Source organism: Phalacrocorax aristotelis, chromosome 3, assembly GCF_949628215.1.
Source record: "Phalacrocorax aristotelis chromosome 3, bGulAri2.1, whole genome shotgun sequence".
NCBI lineage: Eukaryota > Metazoa > Chordata > Aves > Suliformes > Phalacrocoracidae > Phalacrocorax > Phalacrocorax aristotelis.
In genome coordinates this window covers 106,005,874-106,028,439 of record NC_134278.1, presented here as the reverse complement: position 1 = coordinate 106,028,439, position 22,566 = coordinate 106,005,874, and the positions used below count along the sequence as shown (strand labels likewise).

General features: G+C 40.6%; 1 protein-coding gene across 2 annotated transcripts; it reads left to right on the top strand.

The window, feature by feature from the left end:
* The first annotated feature begins 437 nt into the window (after positions 1 to 437).
* Positions 438 to 10,337, top strand: ATF3 (activating transcription factor 3). 2 transcript variants are annotated; one of them, XM_075088937.1, is made up of 4 exons: positions 438 to 597; positions 5,190 to 5,433; positions 6,369 to 6,476; positions 7,426 to 10,337. In XM_075088937.1, the coding sequence occupies exons 2-4, from the start codon at positions 5,194 to 5,196 to the stop codon at positions 7,621 to 7,623; spliced, it is 546 nt and encodes a 181-aa protein (XP_074945038.1). In that variant the 5' UTR covers positions 438 to 597; positions 5,190 to 5,193; the 3' UTR covers positions 7,624 to 10,337. The 2 variants fall into 2 exon arrangements, with proteins under 2 accessions (XP_074945038.1, XP_074945037.1); XM_075088936.1 differs by having other exon boundaries at positions 457 to 597; positions 5,273 to 5,433.
* The last annotated feature ends 12,229 nt before the right edge of the window (positions 10,338 to 22,566 follow it).

The following is a 22,566-nucleotide window of genomic DNA, read 5'->3' as shown; positions in this document are numbered from 1 at the left end:
CTTGTTTGGGTTTTTTTTTGTCGTGAGAGGGACTTTTGATTTCTTCTCAGCAGCAAAACGGCCCGGAGACACAGAACCCCACACACCCCCCACACACCCCGGCACCCTAGTTGCTTTTTTTCTTTTTTTTATTTCAAAAAGGGGGTGGGGGGAAGAGGGAGAGAAAGGGAGAGGACTGGGTCTGTCGGGCTGCCGATGGATGCTCCTCCATGGGGGTCCCGTGGTGCCGCCCGGCTCGGCGCGGCGCTGATCGCGCCGAGCCGAGCCGAGCCGGCGGGGAAGCCTTGCATCACCGCCACGGGCTCCGCTTCCCTCCTCCCTCTCTTTCGGGGAGGCTATTAATAGCATGACATCAGCCCGGGACTCGCCGCCAGAGTAAATACCAGGGCTGCCCGCTCGGCTATATAAGGGGGGTGATGCAACCGAGGCGAGAGGCAGAGGAGCGGGGAGCGGCGGGAGCTGCTCTCCCGGCGGAGGAGGAGGAGGAGGAGGAGGAGGAGGAGGAAGCGGCGGCGGAGCAGGCACGGCCGGCGGGGCGGCAGCGCGGGCGCGGAGCCCCTTTCCTCGGGCCGGGAGAAGAGCAGCAGCGGCGGGAAGGTAGGCGGGAGCGGGAGGGGAAGCGCCCAGGCTCTCCGAGCCGGCAGCTCGGGGGGTTTCAGCTCCGCGGGAGGCTGTCCCGCCGCGGAGAGATGCCCGCCGGTGGGGTCCGCGGGCCGCGGCCAGAAGTTTCTCTGCGGGAGCCGAGTTGGGTGCGGCGGTGCCGCCGGCTTCCGTGAGCGCCGTGAAACCCCCCCGGCCCCGCCGGAGCCCCACGCCCGCCCGCCGCTGGCTCCCTCCCGCCGCTCACATCTGGGGGAGCCCCGTGCCCCGGCTGCCGCCAGATGTGGGCGCCGGGAGGGAGCCCGCCGAGCTCCGGCTCTCCCCGGGCCGGCAGCGCTGCTCGGCACCGCGCGGTGGCGGCCGCGGCGGAGGGACTGCGGCGGGGCCCCGGCAGCGGCACCGGCCCCGGCAGCGGCGAGGATGCCCGAGCGCGGCCGGGAGGTGGAGGCGGCCGCCGGCGGCACCGCGACCCCGCGGGGGCAGGGACTGAGGAGCTGTAGCGGCACCGGCCAGGCCATAAGCAACCCGCCGCTGCCCTGTGGCTATGTATACGCGTCTGTTATATAGACATAAAATGAGCGGGAACTCTCGGTGTGAGCCAGGGACGTTCACTTTTCTTTCTGTCCCCGCGTCTTGACGTGAAGAAAAGATCAGTTGCTAAAGCGTTGCCTAATCAAGTCAGGCGTGACACAACGACAAACTTGTTTCAGCGAAAGGGTTTCCTGTTGGAAATGAATTTTCCTCCCGGTAACAGCGTTTGAGAAGCTAAAAGGCAGCAGAAAATGGTTTGGGAATGATGTGGGATATCAGAAAGCTTAAGGTCAACCAGCGTGCACAGAGGTTGTGAACTGTAATTGCTCTTAATGCTGTTTAAGATTAACCTCAATGGTTATCGGGGTTTATTGCATCAGCACCAGAGGAAAAGGAATTCATATGAAGAAATAAAACGAAGAGGCACAGTCAGCCATCTGCAGCTGAGAAAAAAATAAGAGTGAAAGTAGTCTTTTTTCACATTAGCACGAAACAGGAATAGCCTTAAATAATAAAAATACACAGCTAGGAAATATGTCCTGAAATTAAAATATTGTCAGATGAGATGTAAAAGTTCACCATAGATGGAAAGAATCATCAGCAAAAGAACAAACAAAAAGTAGGGGCAGAACAAATGAATAAAGTTGTTTGAATCTACCTCAATTAGGAGGGTACCATTAATAGGAAAGCTGTTTTCTCTGGAGAATTCCCAAACTAAGGATAAAGTAACACAGCATTAGCTCTCGCTGGGAACAAGCTGTGCCTTTACAGTGCAGGTCTGTGGAATGTTCAGCACCTTCAATGTCAGTAACTTCAGACAGACTCAAACCAGACTGGAGCCGAGATCCATATGCATGGTCTAACAAAGTAAACAGAGATTGTATCAGAAAGGCCCAGATACAACCACACTTTCAGGCTTGATATTCTTATTTCTACTGTTTCCCCAGCCTTTACAAACCCAGAGAAAAATGAGATAGTGTTCTTGATGGCTTATAGACAGAAGTACTGTTTGTATAAAAATTGGGGAACAAGGAACAGCAGCCTGTTCTATTTTTTTCAATAGCAAAATCTAATTTTCATTCCTGTAAAACAGTTCTAGAAGCAGGTTTGTTCCTCAGAAACTGGAAAACATCTACCTTCTTATTAAGAAAAGGGAATCTAATCAGCTGATTGAGTACATTTGGCATAAGGCTGATTATTTTTGTTATTTGTTTCATGGAGGGTCCTAATGATCTTGGTGGTAGTCTGGAAGCTTACCTTCCCAGGCACTGTCCAGAAGCCCTGCCCCAAGAAAGAGCCCCAGGAAAGCAAACCAGTGGCAAACCGCTCTGCAAAAGGTGACTTGGCTCACAGCAGAAATCCTCACACAAGCCTCAGCCCCCTGGTAGGTCCTCCCTTCCCTAAAGTCTGAATAAATAGAGATGCCTTTCAGGGTGTCTGGAAGGTCAGTGAGCTGTTCAGGCAGGAGAGCAGCAAGTTTCTTTAGTCAAGGACACTTCCCCCTCAGTGTTCCCCCTCCCTGTGGGCACCCTCCCATTCCTTTTTTTTTTTTTCTTTTTTTTACAGTAATGACAGACGGAATGGAGTACCTGAGGACACTGAAGTAGGGTTTTGTTGGTGCTCCTGGTACATTTAGCACTAACTAGTAGAAATCCACAATTAACACAATGTCTTGGACACGTTACTAAAACACGAACATTCTTGGTTTCCTCAGCTGCTGCTGCTGCTGACCTTAATTAAAAGTTTGCCTAAGCTGAAAAATGATCAAATAAACCACCAGTGCTGGAAAATTATTAGACCAATTAATTATTTTGTAGGCTGGAGAAATGGGTTTACCATTAATTTAAGTCCCCTGGTTTGATTGAGTTATACAGAAATAACTTCGTTGGATAAAGCCATCACTGGGACCCAAGGAGACTGACATTCAGTGAAAATAGCTAAAATTTCTGCTAGCAATGAGGGTTTCGGTGTCATCTGGAATTAGCCTGTTTAAATGAGTTGAACAGTTGAATGTTGATAAATGATAAATAGTGCTGGGAGGACTTTAGCTGGAAATTATAGGGCTGTTTCTGACTTGTTGGAAAGGAGTAACTGCTAGCTTTCTGAGATTATAGGATTAAACCGTATCAGTACTTTAAATGTGACTCATGAGCAGGGGCTTTCTGAAGAGAATTACATAAATTTCCCAAGGTCTTTCTGAATAACAAATTGTTCCAAATTATTTCCTCATCTTTAATAACTATGGGTGAAATCCTAGCCCTGTCGAGGTCAACAGAAAAAGTCCTTCTGATTTCACCCCCAGACTCTCAGAAATGTTCAGTTCTTCTGTGGTGATGGGGTAGAGAAGTGGTGAGGAAGTCTCTGCAGCTGGACATGGCGTTTTCTACCAACTGGCAATTCGCTGTCCTCACATTTTTATATTTACTTCACTTAGCGATGAACCAGATTCTACTCTCATTTGCACCAGTGTAGATTTACAGTGTATTTTTAGATATCTCTGAGCAAAATCTGTCTTCTTGTCAAGGCACGTGACCCCAAACATTTCTTGCTGGGTTACAGAAGTAGATCGGGAACTATGCAATTCTGGATTGACCATGTAGAAATTTAACTTACCGACACTGCTACCCTGAGGCAACTATTTGCTTACCTGCACTGTTAATTACAATTGACTTTGCTATAATTATTACAGTTCTAATCAAGAGTAGATAACACATACTGTAATTACCCGTACAGCTATTAAAAAAAAAACAACCCTCAACCTGCACACCAAAGACAGCTGGAAAACCAACACGGTAAACCCAATTTAACACAAGTCACTTTATGAATAAGTAATACAATCTGTTTTCCTATGGATTTGCACCTTTTGTCCCTTGGGCCACAAAAAACACTCAGCTTTCTTCCAGACCTCTCATATCACCTCTCATGGGTGAGAGGTGGTTTGTGTCATGCAGAGCTGTGCGCATCAGCTAGCTAGGTTGCCCACGATATTAGGATGGTTGACTGCTGAGTTTTGCCTCTTTCTCCCTCAGTGGGGTCACCAGTTTTCACAAAGCACATAGGGGACCTCTCTCCCTCCAAAACTGGCTAAAAAATTAATAAGAACAACTAAAAAGAGGAAAGTAGAGAGCACTGTCGGGTAGGTCCATTTTCTGAGGAAAGCTACTAGAAATGAGGTTCCTCCATGGGTGTCCATTTGCATAATTCCCCTGAAGTCTCTTCAGTCACACTGTTTGATATCAGCAGGAGATCTGACCATAAATATTTAAGAATTTCAAACCTCTTGCTGAGAATGCATGAGGACAGTTTCAGATTTTATAAGAGCAAAGGAACGAAACAGCTTCACGTTTTTCATGACTCAATCCCTCCAACTCAGCCTGTGCTTTGAAGCCCCAGAATGGGTATAGGCTTTTACCTTTGTGCCAGCTCTTACTGTCAGCTGTTTTTCAGGAGTTTATAGCCAGATTTACAACTCTGTGTAAAACTGAGTGTGATGATTTGGTGACGGATTCTGTCTTGGTTAGCAAACTTCAGCTCCTAGGAGAACTCTGAGTTTTGCCTAAATGTAGTTGAGATCAAGGTATGCTCTGTCCATTTGGAGATGGAATTTTTTGGTGGTATAGCTCTGAGGATGGAGATACACTTAAACTCCTTCTGTGTTTTAAACAACAATAATAATATTTCTCTGATTTTGTTTTGTCCCTTATTTTCTTTCTTTTCCTATTCACTTGATTCTCATTTGCCCCATGATACCATCTTAAAGCTTTGAGGTATATATACGTATACACATTTTTTTTCCATATGAAGTTTCAGAAAGACCTAGATCCTGTGTGATGCGCTAATACTCTTATCATTTTTAAATACAGTCTTGAAGTTAACCTAAAGTAGACATTTTTACTAGTGACCAAATTCTTAACTGCTTTACTCTAGCAGGGGAATGGGGACAGAAGCAACACAAAAAAATACAGTATTATTTCACATTATAAAATATACCTCTAGGAGATATTACTTGCCTTTCTAAAGTTGTTGAAAAATTATTATTATCTCTTTTTACCTTTCAGCAAAATGATGGTCCAACACTCAGGCCAGGTATCTGCATTAGAAGTCAGCGCCTCCGCAATTGTTCCCACTTTGTCCCCTGCAGGGTCACTGGGGTTTGATGATTTCACAAATTTAACCCCACTGGTGAAAGAGGAACTGAGGTTCGCCATTCAGAATAAGCGTCAGTCCCACAGGATGTCTTCTACATTGGACACAGTGACAGTTTCTGAAAGGCCAATTGAAACATCAATCATGAAAACAGAGGTAAGGCTCTTCAAATAGCATTTCAGTGTGAATGATTAATTCTTTCATAAAGTTTCACCACAAGACCAGTAATTATATCGACTACAGACAATCCTCTCCACCATATTAGATCCTTTAAAGCCTTTTGCTTGGCTTTCTGTGAAACCCTTTGGTATTTCTCATTTCCATTGAGACCTATAGTTGGATATTTTATTTTTGCTTGTGGACTAGGGACAATGTTTTACAGTGATTAGAGCAAGCGCTAATCTGGTTTCCCTGCCTGCTTGTGGCTGAACTTGGAATAAGTCATTGCAGCTTTAATTCAGTGAGGACAGTGCAGTAGGACCCACGCGGGCTACACTGAGCTGAACGTGGCTGTGCTATGTCCACACTAGGTATTTAAGATAATAGTCTCTGTGAAAAACATTTCTCTTATAAAGTGGAGAAACAGCTTAAGTTAAGGAAATAGCTACACCTTGGTCTGAGCCTCCACAGGAAAGAAAACAAAGCTTGAAGGAGTATGTTAATAACCCTTTTTTGGTGCTGCCTTTAGTTCACTGCAGTCTCAATGCCTTGTTCATGTCACATCCTCCGCTCTGCTCCCCACGCCCCTCGCTCTTTTTCTTCCTTGAGAAGTGGAGGAGAGATGGAGGTGTGGTAGTCAGCCTGGGGAGACGCTTGGCAAGTTTTTTGAGTACCATTGATTTAAAATGAGCCATCACATGGATTGCATCCATCCAAACTCCAGTCAGGTTTTTATTGACAATTCTAATGGAGTTACTACCATTTTACTGTATGGCAAGCAAGGTCAGAATGGCATCCTTATGTAACTCATGATGTGAGCACAGCACTGACAACCATACCCATGTTGCTTTTAAAAATGCATGAGTTATCAAAATACAGGTCAAGTATTTACAACATCTTATGGACTGTGTGTATCTGTTTTCATGGGATAGTTTTCTCCTGAAGAGGATGAAAGAAAAAAGCGAAGAAGGGAAAGGAACAAAATTGCTGCTGCGAAGTGTCGAAACAAGAAGAAGGAAAAAACAGAATGTTTGCAGAAAGTAAGTGACTGGCTTGAATTGTTCTTAATCTGTCATCCTTCCAGGAGCTGAACAGACAGCACAGGGGCACCGTCGTAGTAGGAAATACAGAAGGATGTTACCCAAAACTCTGCAAACCTGTAAAAGGATTAGTTATTTAAAAATGAGCATGCTATGTATTAAACCTGGTTAAAACTGGGGAAAAAAAAAAGTGAAAAAAATTGTAGGAGTGACAAGAGATTACTGTTTCAGTGACCAGCCTTGTCTATAGGGATAATATGAATTTGAATGTGTAAGTTGAGCACAAAAAGAAGTAAAATCTCATCTCATATAATAGCCGATGTGGAGACCAAGAGCCTACGAACACTGACAAGTAATCTCTGACTTTGTTATGAAATGAGTTGCATAGTACCTTAGCCCTGAAGTCTCTGTCCTAAGACCCCAGTGGTGTCTTCACCTTCTCTGCCATGACATAAAACTATCTCACAGCAGCATCAGGCCTGTCTTATTTCTTATATCCAGGTGTGGGGGAAAAAAAAAAAGAACTATGTCTTTACTTTGTAAACCCATATTAAGCTAACAGATATGTGACATGATGTTCCAGGGAGTTAATAGGAAATGTAGGTAATTTTGGGTCAGCTTTTGACCAAAAAAAGTCTAGAATAATTTTGCAGAAGATCCAAAGCAATAATGTTTTGGATACCTGTCATCGTAAGTGAAAACAAGTCTGAATTTGGCTTTTCAGCTTCCGTTACACTTCTCTAAAGGCCAAAGAAGGTAACTGTCAATCTGGTTTTTATAGACTGGGGGATGTATAGTTTCATCATTACAGGACACTAAGAACATGCAATTTCTTTCTCTGCTAGCCATATGCTTTTGCACCAATAAAAGACTGCAACTATTAGATAAATGTTGCAATTAACTATTTGATCTGCTCAGCCTAATAGTTGTATGTGTTCTTTGTGACTAGGAATCAGAAAAGCTGGAAACTATCAATGCAGAATTAAAAGCCCAGATTGAAGAGCTAAAGAATGAGAAGCAGCATTTGATATACATGCTAAACCTTCACAGGCCCACTTGTATAGTTCGGGCACAAAATGGAAGGACACCTGAAGATGAAAGGAACCTTTTTATTCAACAGATCAAAGAAGGCACGTTACAAGGTTAAGTGATATGGCAAACATGGAAATGTTTAGTGTTTTTAACAACTACCAGAATCCATGGAGGATCTGACATAATGTGTAGGATTCTATTAGTCAAGAGCCTTTAGGAAGGGCAGATTGCTTTCTTAAGCGGAAAGAGTCATTTTGGCTTGACAGCGATTCTTCCCCTTGGAAGATCTGGTCTCAATCAAATTGAAGAGTCTTCTGCCTCAAATATAGGTTTTGCACCTGTCATACTTGCTGTTCCTAGGAGCTACAGACAACAGCTTCAGAAGTTTTAGCTCTCTGCTAGTATACAGTATCTGCACTCACAACATTTGTGCTAGAACACTATGACTCCGATGATGCACATGGTACAGACAGCTGTGCTGGATGGACACTACTTTTCCTTGTTGTTGGTAGGGAAAGCAGACTGAGAGTATTTTTAAAGTTTTGAGGTTTCCAGAAGGATGGTTTCTGGCAGAATGTACCGATTTGTAGTGTTGCATTCTAACCTAACACACACATACACAAACACACAAAAAGCCTTTAGTTCCAACTAAGCTTTGTTATTTTTTTCACAACACTTGCGTGGGGTTTTTTTCAATGACTCATCTCAGAGACTGAATTTGAAAAGCCTAGTAGGTGTGACAAAGAAACGTGTCTTGCAAAATGTCCGTGTAGCTAAATTTGTATTTTATGAGCTGGAACCCCACCTACTATCCTTTGGGGACTACAATTTTTCCTTGAATTGCTGAAGAGCAGCTTGTACCACCACTTGGTGATGCAGTGAATTGGACCCACTGGAAGGAAGAAACTAACTATGGAGGGATAGTGATACAGGTTTTGCCTGAGTAAAAAACTGCAGAACCAAATCTCAGGCTCATGAATAACAAAGTTTTTAAAAAAATTCACCTAGGATCTAATCCTACAAGCCTTAATTCATGCTCACTCACAGAACAGGTTTTATGGACTTCAGTGGGTCTGCTTATGCAGATAGCTCTTAGAAGCATAAGAGCTTGACAAAGCTTTTTCCACCCTGGTCAGGATTACTTCCTTTTGCCAGGTGATTCAGAGGGAAAAAAATATGATTGCAGCTACTTTTATTTTACGTTTGGGTGGCAACTACAGTCAATCAAAAGTGTTACTTAGAATCTAAAGGAGGCAAGAGTTTTGATGTAGTGAATAACTGTTTTTATTAAATACTAACCGTAGATGTTTTTGAACTGATAGAAGAGCTGCTGGACAAAACAGTTGGAGCTATGAGTGTTTAATTCTGATGTTTCTGTGAAATTCTCAGATTGTTTAATCCTATAAAATATATCCTTACAAATTTTTGTAAAAGAAGATATTATTCTTATTTATCACTAATATCGTAACGAGTAAAGTTAATAAATACTGCGAGCAAGATAAAACTGAAAACACAAGTGTTGCGCTGTCTTTTTACTTTTATCTCTTGGTGTTTAATATTATATATTACTAAACTTCACCAGTTGTATTTGAGACACCACTACTGAAAACACTTATCCTTCATGTTTTCCGCAGATGAGGCACTGAGTATCTTGGATGACTGGGTGCAGAGATTATACCTTCCCAAATTCTGTACCTCTGTCAGTGGTGTATAGCTGCTCAATGTCACAATTTAAGTGAAGCAGACAATAAGAATGGAGCTTACAGTACATAATATTTTACACCAGTTACGCAGTGTTGAAATTGTGGGTTTTTTTCTAAAGGCTAAAAAGAAGATACCTCAGCCATAAGCTTCTTACCCTACAAGTCCCAGATGAGTCTATCAGATATCATACCTGATCCTTATATGATCGTTATATTCTGCAACAGAACTTCTTAGTTTGTTTTCCTAAGATCTGGATATATTGTAATGTCCTATATCACGTTTTAAAGATATGTACTTCATGTATCTGAAAAGTGAATGTATTATAAAGGTGACATACAAGGTCTGATTCTATCCTGAGGATCCTTTGTCTTTCTGTATGTTGGAAGGAGATTCCATTAACTTCAGTGAGAGTTTTATGCATGGCTAGTAGGCAGAGTATGGAGCCTCTGCTGCAACTTCAGAGGGCAAGTTCCATGGGGAATTGGGCCAGCTGTTTATGAGAGAATGGATATACATGAAGTCTGTTACAATAAACTTGTCAAACTATGTTCATTGGTATTTGACTTCTGTAATGTGGAAATACAAAACTGAGGCATCACCCTGGTATTGTACACCTTGGCTTTGCCTTTTGTGCATCAAATACCAGCAGACAAAACTGCCTCCTATACTGTTATAAAGTGCTACCACAGAGACTAGAATATAATGACAGAATTCACGTCTCCCTTAGGGAAGTTGTATGGTTGCTTTTAACCATATCACGGGTGACGCAGGCGTCATGCTTTTGTTGCTTGATGTTATTTACTTAGCATGCCAAATGTTAATATGGTACCACTATTGTCAGAAGATAATCTATTTTTATTTCTTTATATGTGCCGTCATAGCTGCTTTCTACTACTCGTATGTGTGTGTGCATGCGTGCTCCTGCACGCTACTCTAGAAATGATGGTACTCAAGTTCATTTGACTATGCCCAGGAAAAAATGTTTAAACAGCTAGACAGGAGCAGTATGTTGCATGAGTTTTCTAAAAGTATACTTTATTCAGAGATCCTTTAAAATGCATTAAAAGCAGTTTGTTTTCTATTCTCAAGTTTGTTTTGATACTTTAATAAAAAATAATTAATATATATTTATTCATGTGTCATTTAATTCATTCTAAGTTTCAAGGTCCAAGAACAACTTCATTTTCTTAAAGCAACACCAAGATATTAAAAACCAAACACATTTTATAGGATGCAACAATAAGTATCTTATAAAGTAAAATTAGTACTGTTCACAGCTTGTCAAGGTATAAGCAAAGTTTTGTTATTTCAAGGTTGATCATGAATTCCAGGCTAATTTCTTATTTGTGGCCTAGGGCTTAGATTAAAGGACTGGAAATTGGAACTCCTGAACCTTTCCTAACCTTGCAACTGACCAGATGATAATTATTTCAGCTTTCTGATTACCTAAGGGGTTTAATGCTTTTGCTGCTGTGAAGCTTTAATATTTATAGATTGCTTTCTATGGTTACATGGAAGATACTAAAGCAGTATAGTATGGTTAGGGCTTTGGTGGTTTGGTTTGTTTGTGTGTGTGTGCATGCATATGTGTGTGTGGAGAAGCATGAGGAAAGATGAACAAAATGTTCTATCTTGCCTTTCCAAAACTAAGTATCTACACCAAGACAGAAATCCCTGTGTTTTGACAGCTAGTGATGTGACAGAAACTTTTGGCTTCAGTCCTTTGCAAGCAGTCATAACTTGTAATACAGAGGTCAGATAGAAGGCCAGGAGCCCCAGGGACCAGGAAATCCATTGCACTATTGCAAAATCTAGTTAAAAATATCAGCTGGAAGAAAGATCTAGGCTACTATGAACCTGGCAATGTTGAATGCTTACTTTCCTTGTCGGTATATCCATTCACAGATGTGCAGTCCCAATACATATATTCACCCTTTCATGCGTTCTCCTATAGGCCCTATCAAATTTTACTTTTGAACACCAGATTCACTTTTAATTTAGTAAATTTATAAATCGTCTGTCTGGCCTGTTTTAGAAAACCTTATTAACAGAATTAGGGCTATGAATTCCTGAACTGGTATTTTATAATCATTTCTTTAAATTATATGAGTTGAAACCATGAAACCACCACTGGTCTCTATGACATATTCCTAATAGCATAATTGATAGTCCTTGACTATCTCCTTAGGTCTTCTCCTTAGGTCTTGTTTTAGATGCTAAATCTGTGTGTGTACAGGCTCATGCAGACCTTAAAGCATGCTGGGCTTCACACTGTACATTAATAAGGAGCATCTTCTGCTTTTTTCTCGCTCTTCCCTTGACGTAAATGAAAAATTAGCAATATTGAAGGTAGATAGAGCCAATGATTTATGCCAGACCTGAAATGTTTCATTAAACTGAATGGTAACAAATTTGAATTTACAATAACTTTTCTACCTGCACCCATTAGAATTGGAAGTTATTGGTTAAGGGGATGGTTTTAAAATCACTGATTCTTATTTTTTGAAAAGAAACAGGATGGTTTACAGGTAATGAAAATAAAGCAGTACAATTGTTTGTTAGTAGCAAAAGAATTTTGAAAACAAAATCTACTTCATCTTAAGAAGCATCCTAAATCCAGAATAACTGTATCTCACATCCATTTTTTCTTGGCGTTCTTTTGGGTTGTTTTTTTTGTTGTTGTTGGTGGTGGTGGTTTTGGTCCCCCACCCCCCCGCAGAATACTGGGCTAGGTACAAGCCTCATTCATGCTGGCCATTGCTGTGTTTCTATGTTTGCCCAGTGCCCCCAGCCGGAGACCCCGAGAATCACACGATTAAAATGGGTAATAATACTAATTTATGTAAGTACTTAGTAGCTTTCTTCATTAGTTTGTAATGACATCAATATAATATTTCCATTTCCATAATCGACATCATTCCTTTTTAAAGTGTAGTTAAGATAGACAAAAATCCTGTTACTCAAAGTTCTTTTCCTTAGTGGACACTCTGAGTCAAAACTGCTGAGTTTAGTGATAAAAATAGTTATTTACTAATTTTCAGTGCTATTAGCTCTTCAAAGCCATCACATTTAAAAGAGAATACAGCGGAGTCTATTCTTGATACAGCATCAGTTCGGCTGCATCTCTTTACTATTGCTGAGAGTGATGCATGAACTAAAAAAAAAAAAATATTCTAATGACTTTTCAGCCCCCATGCTACGTGTACTAGAGCTGACACTCAGAAAAGTTATTAGACCTGTGAAATGAATAAATAGAAAATGGAAACAATTTGAGAGTTGAAGCTGGAATAATTTTTTTCTGCTTTTGAGAATTTAGCAACTTCATATTTGTAGACTCCACCAAAATAATTGATGCACCACCAGGCCCATTTAGGCAGTGGATATGCCCACACAGCGAATAGTAGTGTAGTATAACAATACTTTTCTATAAGCTGGCTTAGTACTGAGAACATCCCAGTGATGACAGCAAGAAACTCAGCACAGGCTAGTTGATGCCACTGGGAGGATGAGCTCTCCGTGCAGCCAGAGGACAGGCTGCTACTGGCATCTGAGGTAGCTCATTTAAAGCCAGCTCAAGTATTGTTGAGCTCCTCAGGTTAGCATATGTCACGTAGCTGCCTGTTGAGTAGCTGCCTGCATTCCCAACTAAATGGCTCCACCAGTCCAGACCAGAGTTTCACCCAGGACAGTTTTCTTTCTACAGCAGTGATCAAAAGCAGCTGCCCAAGCAAGAATAAGACCAGGGCAAGTATGCTTCCTGTGGGTGCTTTCTCACACTCCAACTATTTTTGGCTCATGAATCACACAAGCTTGACATGATTCCTTTAGGTAGTAGCCTTCCATGGATCTTTCAAGTATTTGACCAGTTTCTTCTCCACGGTACCAGCATCTGCAGTAACTTTTGGTGGCAAGTTCCATAGGGCCATCACCACTTAGCAGAAGAAAACAGTTCCTTTTCTTTTGACCCTGTTCCCCGTAACTCTACTTGACAGCCTTTCATTCTTGAATTGGAAGAGTGAACAACTATCAGTCTTCTCCATGCTACACGATTTTATAATTTGCTGTGTTGTTTCTTTTTCAAGATAAAAAAAGTCCCAGCTTATCCGGTGACATTTTTTTTGGCAGCTATTTTACATCCTTGATCATTCCTCTTACCCAGTTTTTCTGGGAAAACTGTAGTTTTTCCAGTAGTTTAAGATAGAAAGACCATAACTACACACAGTTTTCAAGGTGTGGTCAAGCCGTGGGTTAATACAGTGAGAACTTGATGTTCACTGTGCCTTTCCTAATAATTCCAGAATTTGGTTTGCATTTTTGATGATTGCCCAGCATTAAGCCTTATGCAATGCTACAATCTATCATAAGCCTAAAATCTCCCTCCTGAGTAGTAATGGTAAACGCAAACCCAACATTTCATGTATGATGCTAGGATTGATTTCCCCTATATGCATTACCTTGTGTTTACTTGCATTGACTTCTACCTGCCATTTTAATTTCTAAACTGTAAATATAAAGTGTTCCTGTAAATCTTCTTAAACTGCCCTTCTTCTTACTATCCTGAGTAATTTTGTACCATCATCAACTTTCTCACTACACTACTCACCCCTTTACCAGATCATTTCTGAAAAGGTTGAGCTGTGCACAGGTTCCTGTGGAACGCCACTGGCTGACCTGCCCTGACCAAGAGAGTTCATTATTTACTCCTACTCTCCTTTCTATCTGTTAATCAACTGTTTATGCATACATACGCGTTTTCTCTATTCATAGAGGTGAGGGAATTTATTGAAATCTCTTTAGAAGTCTCCATAAACTACATTGTCTCAATCTCTCTGATCCACACATCTGCCGACCCTTTCAAAGAAGTCCAGATGCATCTGTAAGCCTGAATTTCATTTTACAAAAGCCATACTGACTCTCTTCAAGTAGACTGCATTTATCTAGGTATCTACTCTTTCATAGTTCCTTTATTTTAATTCCCATTTATGTCTGTAATCTGACAGGAAAGTTTAGTTCCCTGGATCCTCCTGGAACCTTCTGTAAAGGTTGACAACACATTCTCCAAACTCCAGTCTTCAGATACCAAGGAAGATTAAGTTAGAGTGACAATGAGAGTGTTGCACATTATTTTTAGTATTTCAGCAATTTTCTGTTTCTGTTTTCTTTGAGCTTTGGATGAAAACTCAATTGGTTAGTGCTGATTTTTCTCTAAAACTCCACCCATAGTAATTTCAGTTTCACACAGATCCTCTGCTGGTTTCCTTCCCTTTGCCCCATCCTGAAGAGGGTTCTGACTGGGGAATGACATCTATTTCTTCAGCTTCTCAGCTTTCCAAGTGTTCCCTTTGTACCCTGATCATCAGTTGTCACTAGACTCTCGAACAGGCTAATTATTGCTAATATAGCTGAAGGAGGATTTAGCATTTATTTCAATTCCTTTAGCTACTCTGTTCCCTCAGCTTGCCTCTGACAGGATGCTTCTGCCCTAAGTGCCATCTGCTGAATGTCCCCTACAACCTGGTCCTCATCAGCCTCAATCACATTTGGAACTTCTGCTGTCTCTGTTGGTCACTCCAAGCTTTTGTGTGGCATTAAGGAGTTGTAACACAGGCACACATCTAATTGCCAGATTTTAATCCCTGCCATGCTGTGTGACTTAAACGCACAAACCACACAATGCCTCAGTTTCTCCACCTGGAAGACAAGAATAACAACAGATACCTTCCTTTCTAAGCATTTTGACATCAAAGGAAAAGTTTCATTATTTTTTTCTCAATTATATAGTACTATGGTATTAAAAGTTATCTAACAATAGCCTTCTTTTGAGAGTTTCTCTCAAATAAAAAGCTATAGCAGTGCCATTCTTTCCTTCCAAGAAAAACAAAATATCTTACTTTTGAAGACTGTGTCTTTGTGGATTTCCCAAGACTTGTTCAAAGCTGTGCTGAGTCACTAGAACACTACTGAACAGAAAGGTAAATTTTATTGACATGTGATTGTCACTTACATTCAAATAAATTAATTCAAAACACCTGTAATAAATGGCACTCCACTCAAACCCTCATTTAGTTGGTTTTGTTTTGTTTTCCTTTTTTATGGTTTTTTTTGTTGGTGTTTCTGGGGTGGTTGGGGTTTTTTTGTTTCTTTGGGTTGGTGTGGGTTTTGGTTTTTTTGTTTGGTATTTTTTTACACTTTTTGCCTTTGACATCAATAGTGACACCATGGGTGTAAACAATCCATGAGCCAAATAGACATTAAAAGAGAGAAAAAAAGAAAGAAACGAATATAACTTAAGTTACCCAAGTTACAGTAGAGTTACAGGCTATTTTGGAATGTAAGCAGAAAAGGCAACATCTGTCAAATTTACCTGACTCCAAAGGATTTATTTTATATTCAGAATTACTCACATGTAGAACTAGAATAGCTCAGTCAGAGATTTTCTGGACACCCAGGAGACACATTTTTCTGTGACAGAAGAGCACGTGTGCCTTGGATGCCTTCATCTAAATAGCTATTGCAGTCAAAATTCTCAATCCATTGACAATTTCTTAGTTAAGTGTTGGGATCAGAACAAGAGAAATTAGTTGGGAAAAAGTGAGTATACAATAGTCCCTCCACTGAATGGAGTGCAGCAATACAGGGATCCTTTCTCGCCTGGCTTGGATAAGCCTAGCCCTCTGATGCTGCCATAGTGAGAACTTCCCCTCTTATTTTAATCTGCTATAACCATCAAAACTGAATCACACAGGGCTTGTAACTCCCACGTTTGTAGCTAATCCCTGTGGTTTTATCATGAATTCTTCAAGCCCCAGATCTGAAATACATGTGACAGGGTGAGAACCTCAATCCTCATGACTGTAGGCAAAGCCTTAGAAATTACTTGTGTTCAGAAACCAAGAGAAATAAATAAAGTTTAATGCATTGGACTGTTAATATTTCATGTTTATAAACAAATGTTCTTGTTCGGGTTTTAGTGCATGGGGGGGGTGGGTTTTAAACAGAATTTTTGAATGTCTGGGTTTGACTATATCACATTCCCCTGCTTACAGCAAAACCATCCGTGGACAGAGGAAAGGGTGACTAGAGAAATCAGTTATCAGTTCTAATTCTGAAGGGTTAGCAATATGAAGTTCAAAGAAAAAAATCCTTAGAATTAATAGCAAAAGAAAGGAGAGATTAATTAAAAAAAATATTACCTGCCTTTCAAGTAATACCACGCCCCTCTGCATCTAGGAAAAAGCAGTGAGAAGCACTTTGTTTTACATTTATCTGTTGTTACTTTTATCTGAATTTTCTTCAAAACATTTTGACCCTCCTACCCCTCTGTGCACTGACCCTTCCCTTCCCATCTTTCTAGAAGTCGTTACTGAAATGAACAGAATGTTCTAACGCTGGTTCATAGCACACAACATAATAGTTCCCTTAAAGAGAAGGGAAACTATTCTACAGGAAGCTAAAGCAAATATTAAATTGCACAAATATGTATTCAAAAGCAGGAAATGCCATTGTTGAGAGTGCAAACAGAAGTTCAACTCTGCTATCTTACACATGAATGATGAAATATATTCTACTCGTGTGACTAAGTATTTCCAGATAAGATAATATATTACATTTGTCTTCCTCTGCATGTGCAGTAAGTAACTTTCACAGTTCTGTATATAACATGAACAGTATCTTTTAAGAAAATGTCTGCACACAATGCACAAACAGACTTAGGATTCTTACTCCCATGCACGTAAGGTCACAAATAGTCTCATTTAGGAGCTATTTACTGTAGAAAACCACAATTACAAACTCAGATGAATAGGTATCCACACACATAGGGTTCCAAAAGATTTGCAAGGGACTACAATAAACCTAGAAGTCTGTGCAGCACAAAGGCATCACATAAATGTCTAAGTTACAAAAAGTGTCGTGGATGCCTTTGGGAAAATGAATGCTTTGACTGGTTATGATTTCAATCAGTGTGAGAGCTAATGTCTGTTTTTGCAAGACATGACCAAGTCCTCTTCAGCACAGGCAAGAATTCCATAAAAATGCTTGAGAGGGGATAGAATTACCTTGCTTAGGCCAGAATAGGTCACTGTGGCAGAAACCACGGATGAGGAAAAGGTAACAAAAGACTAAACAAAGAACTGTATCCTCTTTCCAAAGAAGCTGTTCTAGGTCCTCAGTCCTTCTGGACACTGTGACTACAACAGCAAAAGCAGCTAGCACAAGACACACTTCTAGCACCATCTCTAAAACGAGACAGAAAACTACTGCTGAGTGGTGTCAGCTCTTAACTTTAAGTACCTCCATACAGGAGGCCTTCATATGCAGTCAATCCTGCATGTCACCCTGAGGTAGGAATAGCAGATTCCTTTCACTGTGTCACTGAATCCCCGGGTCTACAAGCTGCAGGCACCCATTCCCCACCAGTGCCTGCGAACCACATGTGTTCATTTCAGAGAGATGAGTATCAAGTCTCAGAAAGCGCACTTGGAGGAAGAACTGACTCAAGGGACAAGTGTTTTCTCAGATAGGGGCACAGGAGAGAATAGGTATAATCCTACATTTGCCTAAGGCATCAGTCTACCCAAGGCCATGTCTGAGCAGCAGAAGCACCTGTGCAATAAAAAAAGCATGTAAGAGATTGCCATGATTGTAAAGGAAATGGTAAGGGGCTAGGCAGGGAGACAGATCTGAGTCAACCTAATATGGTTTCTTGCCTGGTCCCCCTCCTTCCCCCCGAAACTTCAGCCTAATGACTATGGCACATATGACACATTTAAATTCCAGAGTAATGACAATACTTTCCATGGACAGCAATTAAATGCATCAGAGAAGAAGGACATAGAACATGGTCTGAGGGCCATTTTCTATTTCTTCCCAAGACATAGTGTCATAATTTCAAGACATTTGGACTATTTTGCTTTTTTTCAAGCAATTTAAGATGCATTGAATTGTCTCATGATCTGAATTGCTTGCACAGTGTCCTACCAGCATACATGATTGTTGGAACAGTTGTTTAGTGACAATTTTCTAAAGTACAGAGAACTCATTCTAGACACTGCTAGCTCAGAAACAACAATGCATTTATTACATCCTGGAAAATGGATTCCCTCTAAAAGCTGATCTGGCACAAGCAAAAGTAGAAAAAATAGATTCTTTCATAATTGACCCCTTCACTCAATGTTCACAGATGCTGAATATACTGTAGGATCCTATTCTCTTTGCTAAGCCTCTAGTTGTGCTGCCCACAGATGTATAATCCGTGTCCTAGCTGCTGAGAGGTTATCCAGTTATGTCTGGCATTTCAGACTGCCCCTTAAGTAAGAAAACATTAGTGTACTACTCCTATGCAAGTGAAAGATATGAATGTCACAAGGACTGGGCAAGACCTCCTAGCAAAAAACCTGCTAGTGTTGATAAAGAAACCTGTGGTTTTAAAGAGAGATTTCAATCTCCACAGCCCAGCATCTGCCATGTGCAGATACATAGCTCCCAAATATGTGCGGGCTCTGAATAGATGCCACATTAGATGGTTGGACAGGCAGGCACATTCCCACTCGGAGCATATTGCTAGAGCTATGGGTCTGCGCAACCACACAGAATGAAGATGCAGACGATGAATCCTGCTGTTCGTGCATGCCCAGCTGAACAGAAATTTAGGGTTAGGCATCAGAGAGATGGAATTACAGTGACCTTAATGGTGCTTAAATCCTCTTGGGGATTTAAGCACCATTAGGTGCTTTAGTTCTTGAACTAAAATGCAAGCACTAAAGAGTATTGCTAAGTATGGATAAAAATATGCATTAGTAAAGGAACAGAAGGTAATGACCAGTTTCCTTTAAAATTAATTCTGTGTAAAACACTCAGTTAATGTTTTTAGGTCACCCTAGCAACCGGCCAACATTACCATAGTAGTGTCTCATATGGAAAGACAGATCACTCCAACCTCATGAAAAGGTAATTCTACTTCTGTGACTCATGGTAATAAATCCACACTTGTGGAGTGAAATGGACAGTCACCAACCATCCTGAGCTGCCAATAATGTCAGGTTAGTTGACCATTCAGTATATGTAAATTAAAAAAAAAAAAAAAAGTAAAAAACCAACAAACAAAACCAAAACAAAACCAGAAAACACCCCAAAACCCAAACGCACCACCACAATAAATGTCATACTTAAATTTATAATCCCCTAAAGTTCAGCCTGTTCTGAGCAATTAGCACAAAATTACTGCCAAAGCTGTGATATATTAGAATAAATATTACTTTAAAAAGATACAGATGTTAAATGTGTATATGCCTTCGAAAGTCATGTTAAACATTTAAAAATAGCCTTGGTGATTATTGGTGCATTTAGATTTTATAAGATCTAGGACTGGCAGTGAATTCTGTAGTTCTTGTTCCATACCATACCACACGTGTGATCTGGATTAAATTTCAAGGGGAGGTCTCTTTTTTGTCCCTTCCAGACTTTTACTTAGTAAGAGTGCAGCGAGCTAAATTCAGGAGCAGGGTACGCATATGCATCTTCAAAAACTTTAGGCACCAAATTTAACAATGACTAAATAGTGGTACAAACTATAATCCTGGTGTCTAAGAGAAGCAAATCATTGACTTCAGTGGTTACCCTTCAGAGGATGCAAGATGAGAGTCAACTTACAGGTAATATAAACTGTTCACAGATAGGTGCTGGCCAGAGTGACCTGCACAAATTTAACATGTACTAGCTTGTAAAATTATTATTGTTATTATTTGCCTTATGGCAGAAAGCAACAATATAGATTGCTGTAGCAGCCTCAGTAGCAAGCATTGTGACAGTGGGTTATCAGTTTTTCCCTATAAGCTCTCAATTAAAACTACAGTTTTAAACAGAAAAACAAATACTCTCTCATCCCAAGAGTGTCAAAAAACCTGTTCTGGCAGAGAAAGCTGAAGGCCAAGGGGGAAATAAAGCGTTTCTTTTGCATTCTGTCTTTCTGGATGAACAGAACTTGGAAATGTTACAGGAAAAGGTAAGAGAAGTTAGAAAACAACAGTTTTCCCTCTCTGGCTATTTTTCAGTTCTAGCCTCATCCTAGTGTTCCGTCCTACTCTGGGCCCCCACCTCCCTATTCAAAACACATACCACCAGCACATCTATCAACAGATTCTCTTTCTTACAGCTCCAGTAACTCCCAGCTCAACCCAGCACATTACCAGTTCCTTCAAACTCAGCTGCACTTCCCAGTGCTGCTGCACTCAGCGTGCGTTCCATAGCTTCTGCAGAGAGGCTGAGTGCATCGTTAATGGAAATTATTCCAATAGCACCTAATGCCCAGCCTGTGGTGACAGGAATAACTATCAGGAGAGTTTCAGATTAAACAGTTCTCCCCAAATATACAGGTTGTCTTCCCACACTTCTTCCTCTTCAGCATCTCTATTACACCTATTTTGCATGCTTGCTGAGTGCTGAATTAGCTCAAGTTACTGCATTTTATCACATACTCCTCTTTTAGGAATAATTTACATACAATGGGAAACTTACACCGTGACTTAAGTCATTGTTAAACTTGTCTCACTATGCATCATAATAAACACTGCTTAGAAACCACTGTGAATTTGTGGCTTTCTTACCCCACCAAACAGCAGACAAATACAAAGTAATAGACAATTCTTTGAAGTGCTAAAATCCTGCCTAGAAAAAGACAAGCAGGGTACAAAGAGTTGTTTCAATTCCTGATTTATGAGTAGGGACCAGGGAGGTTTGATCACAAAGTAGTTTTCTTATTTTAAATAGATGGGAAGCCCAGCCCATGAAACTCGCTGGGAGATCTATACTATTCCATGTATTCTCATTAAGTAAGTGGACCATTTCATTACTAAGAGTGAAAACTGTTTTGTTTTTAAATAGAAAAAAATAAAATCTCTTAATAAGAAAGGAAAGGCATGAGCGGAAGAGTCCGCGTCAAACTCTTGGCACTAAAGAAACACCATCTATGCCACCACAATACCAGTTTTAATTTTCAGAACACTCTGACCACTACATAACTGTTCCCACCAGACATGGGCAAACCAACCCCTGTAATGTAAGGCTTCGCAAGGAGCCAGCAGCACACTGAGCTTGAGGTCAGCTTCTTAAGCCCTGGAACAGATAGAAAGCTTCTTATTACCTCATCTTGCATCAATCTGCTAAGAAAAAAACCAAGGCAAAGTTATGCCCTTCAGCCTTTCAAACAAATTTTGACCCATCTGGACTTTAATCTGGAGAGTCCATCTTTTGGTTCATCTCCCAGAGGTAGGTGTAATTTTCTTGCTAATATATATCAGAAACTTTCTCCTGTCTGTAAGTTTTTAGATGGTTACTCAGACAGCTAGAGCGCCAAAGTCATAGCTTGAAAGTGAACAGTCAGTTCAGAAAAATCTGGATTCATTTTCCATAAAAAGCTCAGAGGTAGACATTTCTTCATAAAAAGAGGTAAGAGGATTCTCTTTGGCTCTACTCTCATGAATCTCCATTTACTTAGTAGAGGAAAACACAGAACATTATTTCAGCAGAGTAAAAAGTGGGGCGAATGATTGCAAACATCCCTTGCAGGGACGTGCCAGCAATACTTATTGGATGGAATGATACAAGAAACTGACGTTTGGCTCTGGGGTTTATATCCTACAATCCTGAACTGGTAAAGATGGGAAACTGTGCCAAAAAAGCTATAAGACTATTTAAGGCAGAGGAAAATATATTCATCTGTTTTTTAAATAGGAACAGAGATAAACAGCAATGTAGTCTGCAGACAAAATGCAAGAGAAATATATAAAGAGAGAGAAAAATTATTTCAGGGCCCCCTCAGAAATTAACATTCCCAGAAGATGATTCTGGAAGAATGTTTCCCTGAAATACCCTCACTTCTGATAAATCACAGATCAGCATACACAGCCTGTGGAAGAAGACAGTTTCTTGCATCTCTCTTGACTTCTCTAAGGAAAATAGTCACCATCCACAGGAATGAAGAAAATCAAAGGACATATTAGGGACCATGGACAAGTAGAGGGGAAGAACATAACCTGGAATTGCTTCTTTTCTTAGGCAACATGAGTGATGAAGGTTTCTGCCCCTAGTAACACAGACTTCAGCATGAATGAAACTGATGGCCAATTCCAACAGGTACAAGAAAAGGCAAAATTTGATTCTTGCAATCTAGTCTTTTATTAGCCCTCAAATGAGCAGCCTGGTTCTTGCACGTAGTTTGATCGCTCAAACCCAGAAGTGCCTAGCTCATACGGAGACCTTTTAACTCACATATATGCATAGCACTTCCACTGCTTCAACATGAACTGTGAGCGTGCTATGAGTAGCACAACACTGAATCACAAAGATATGGGGTATT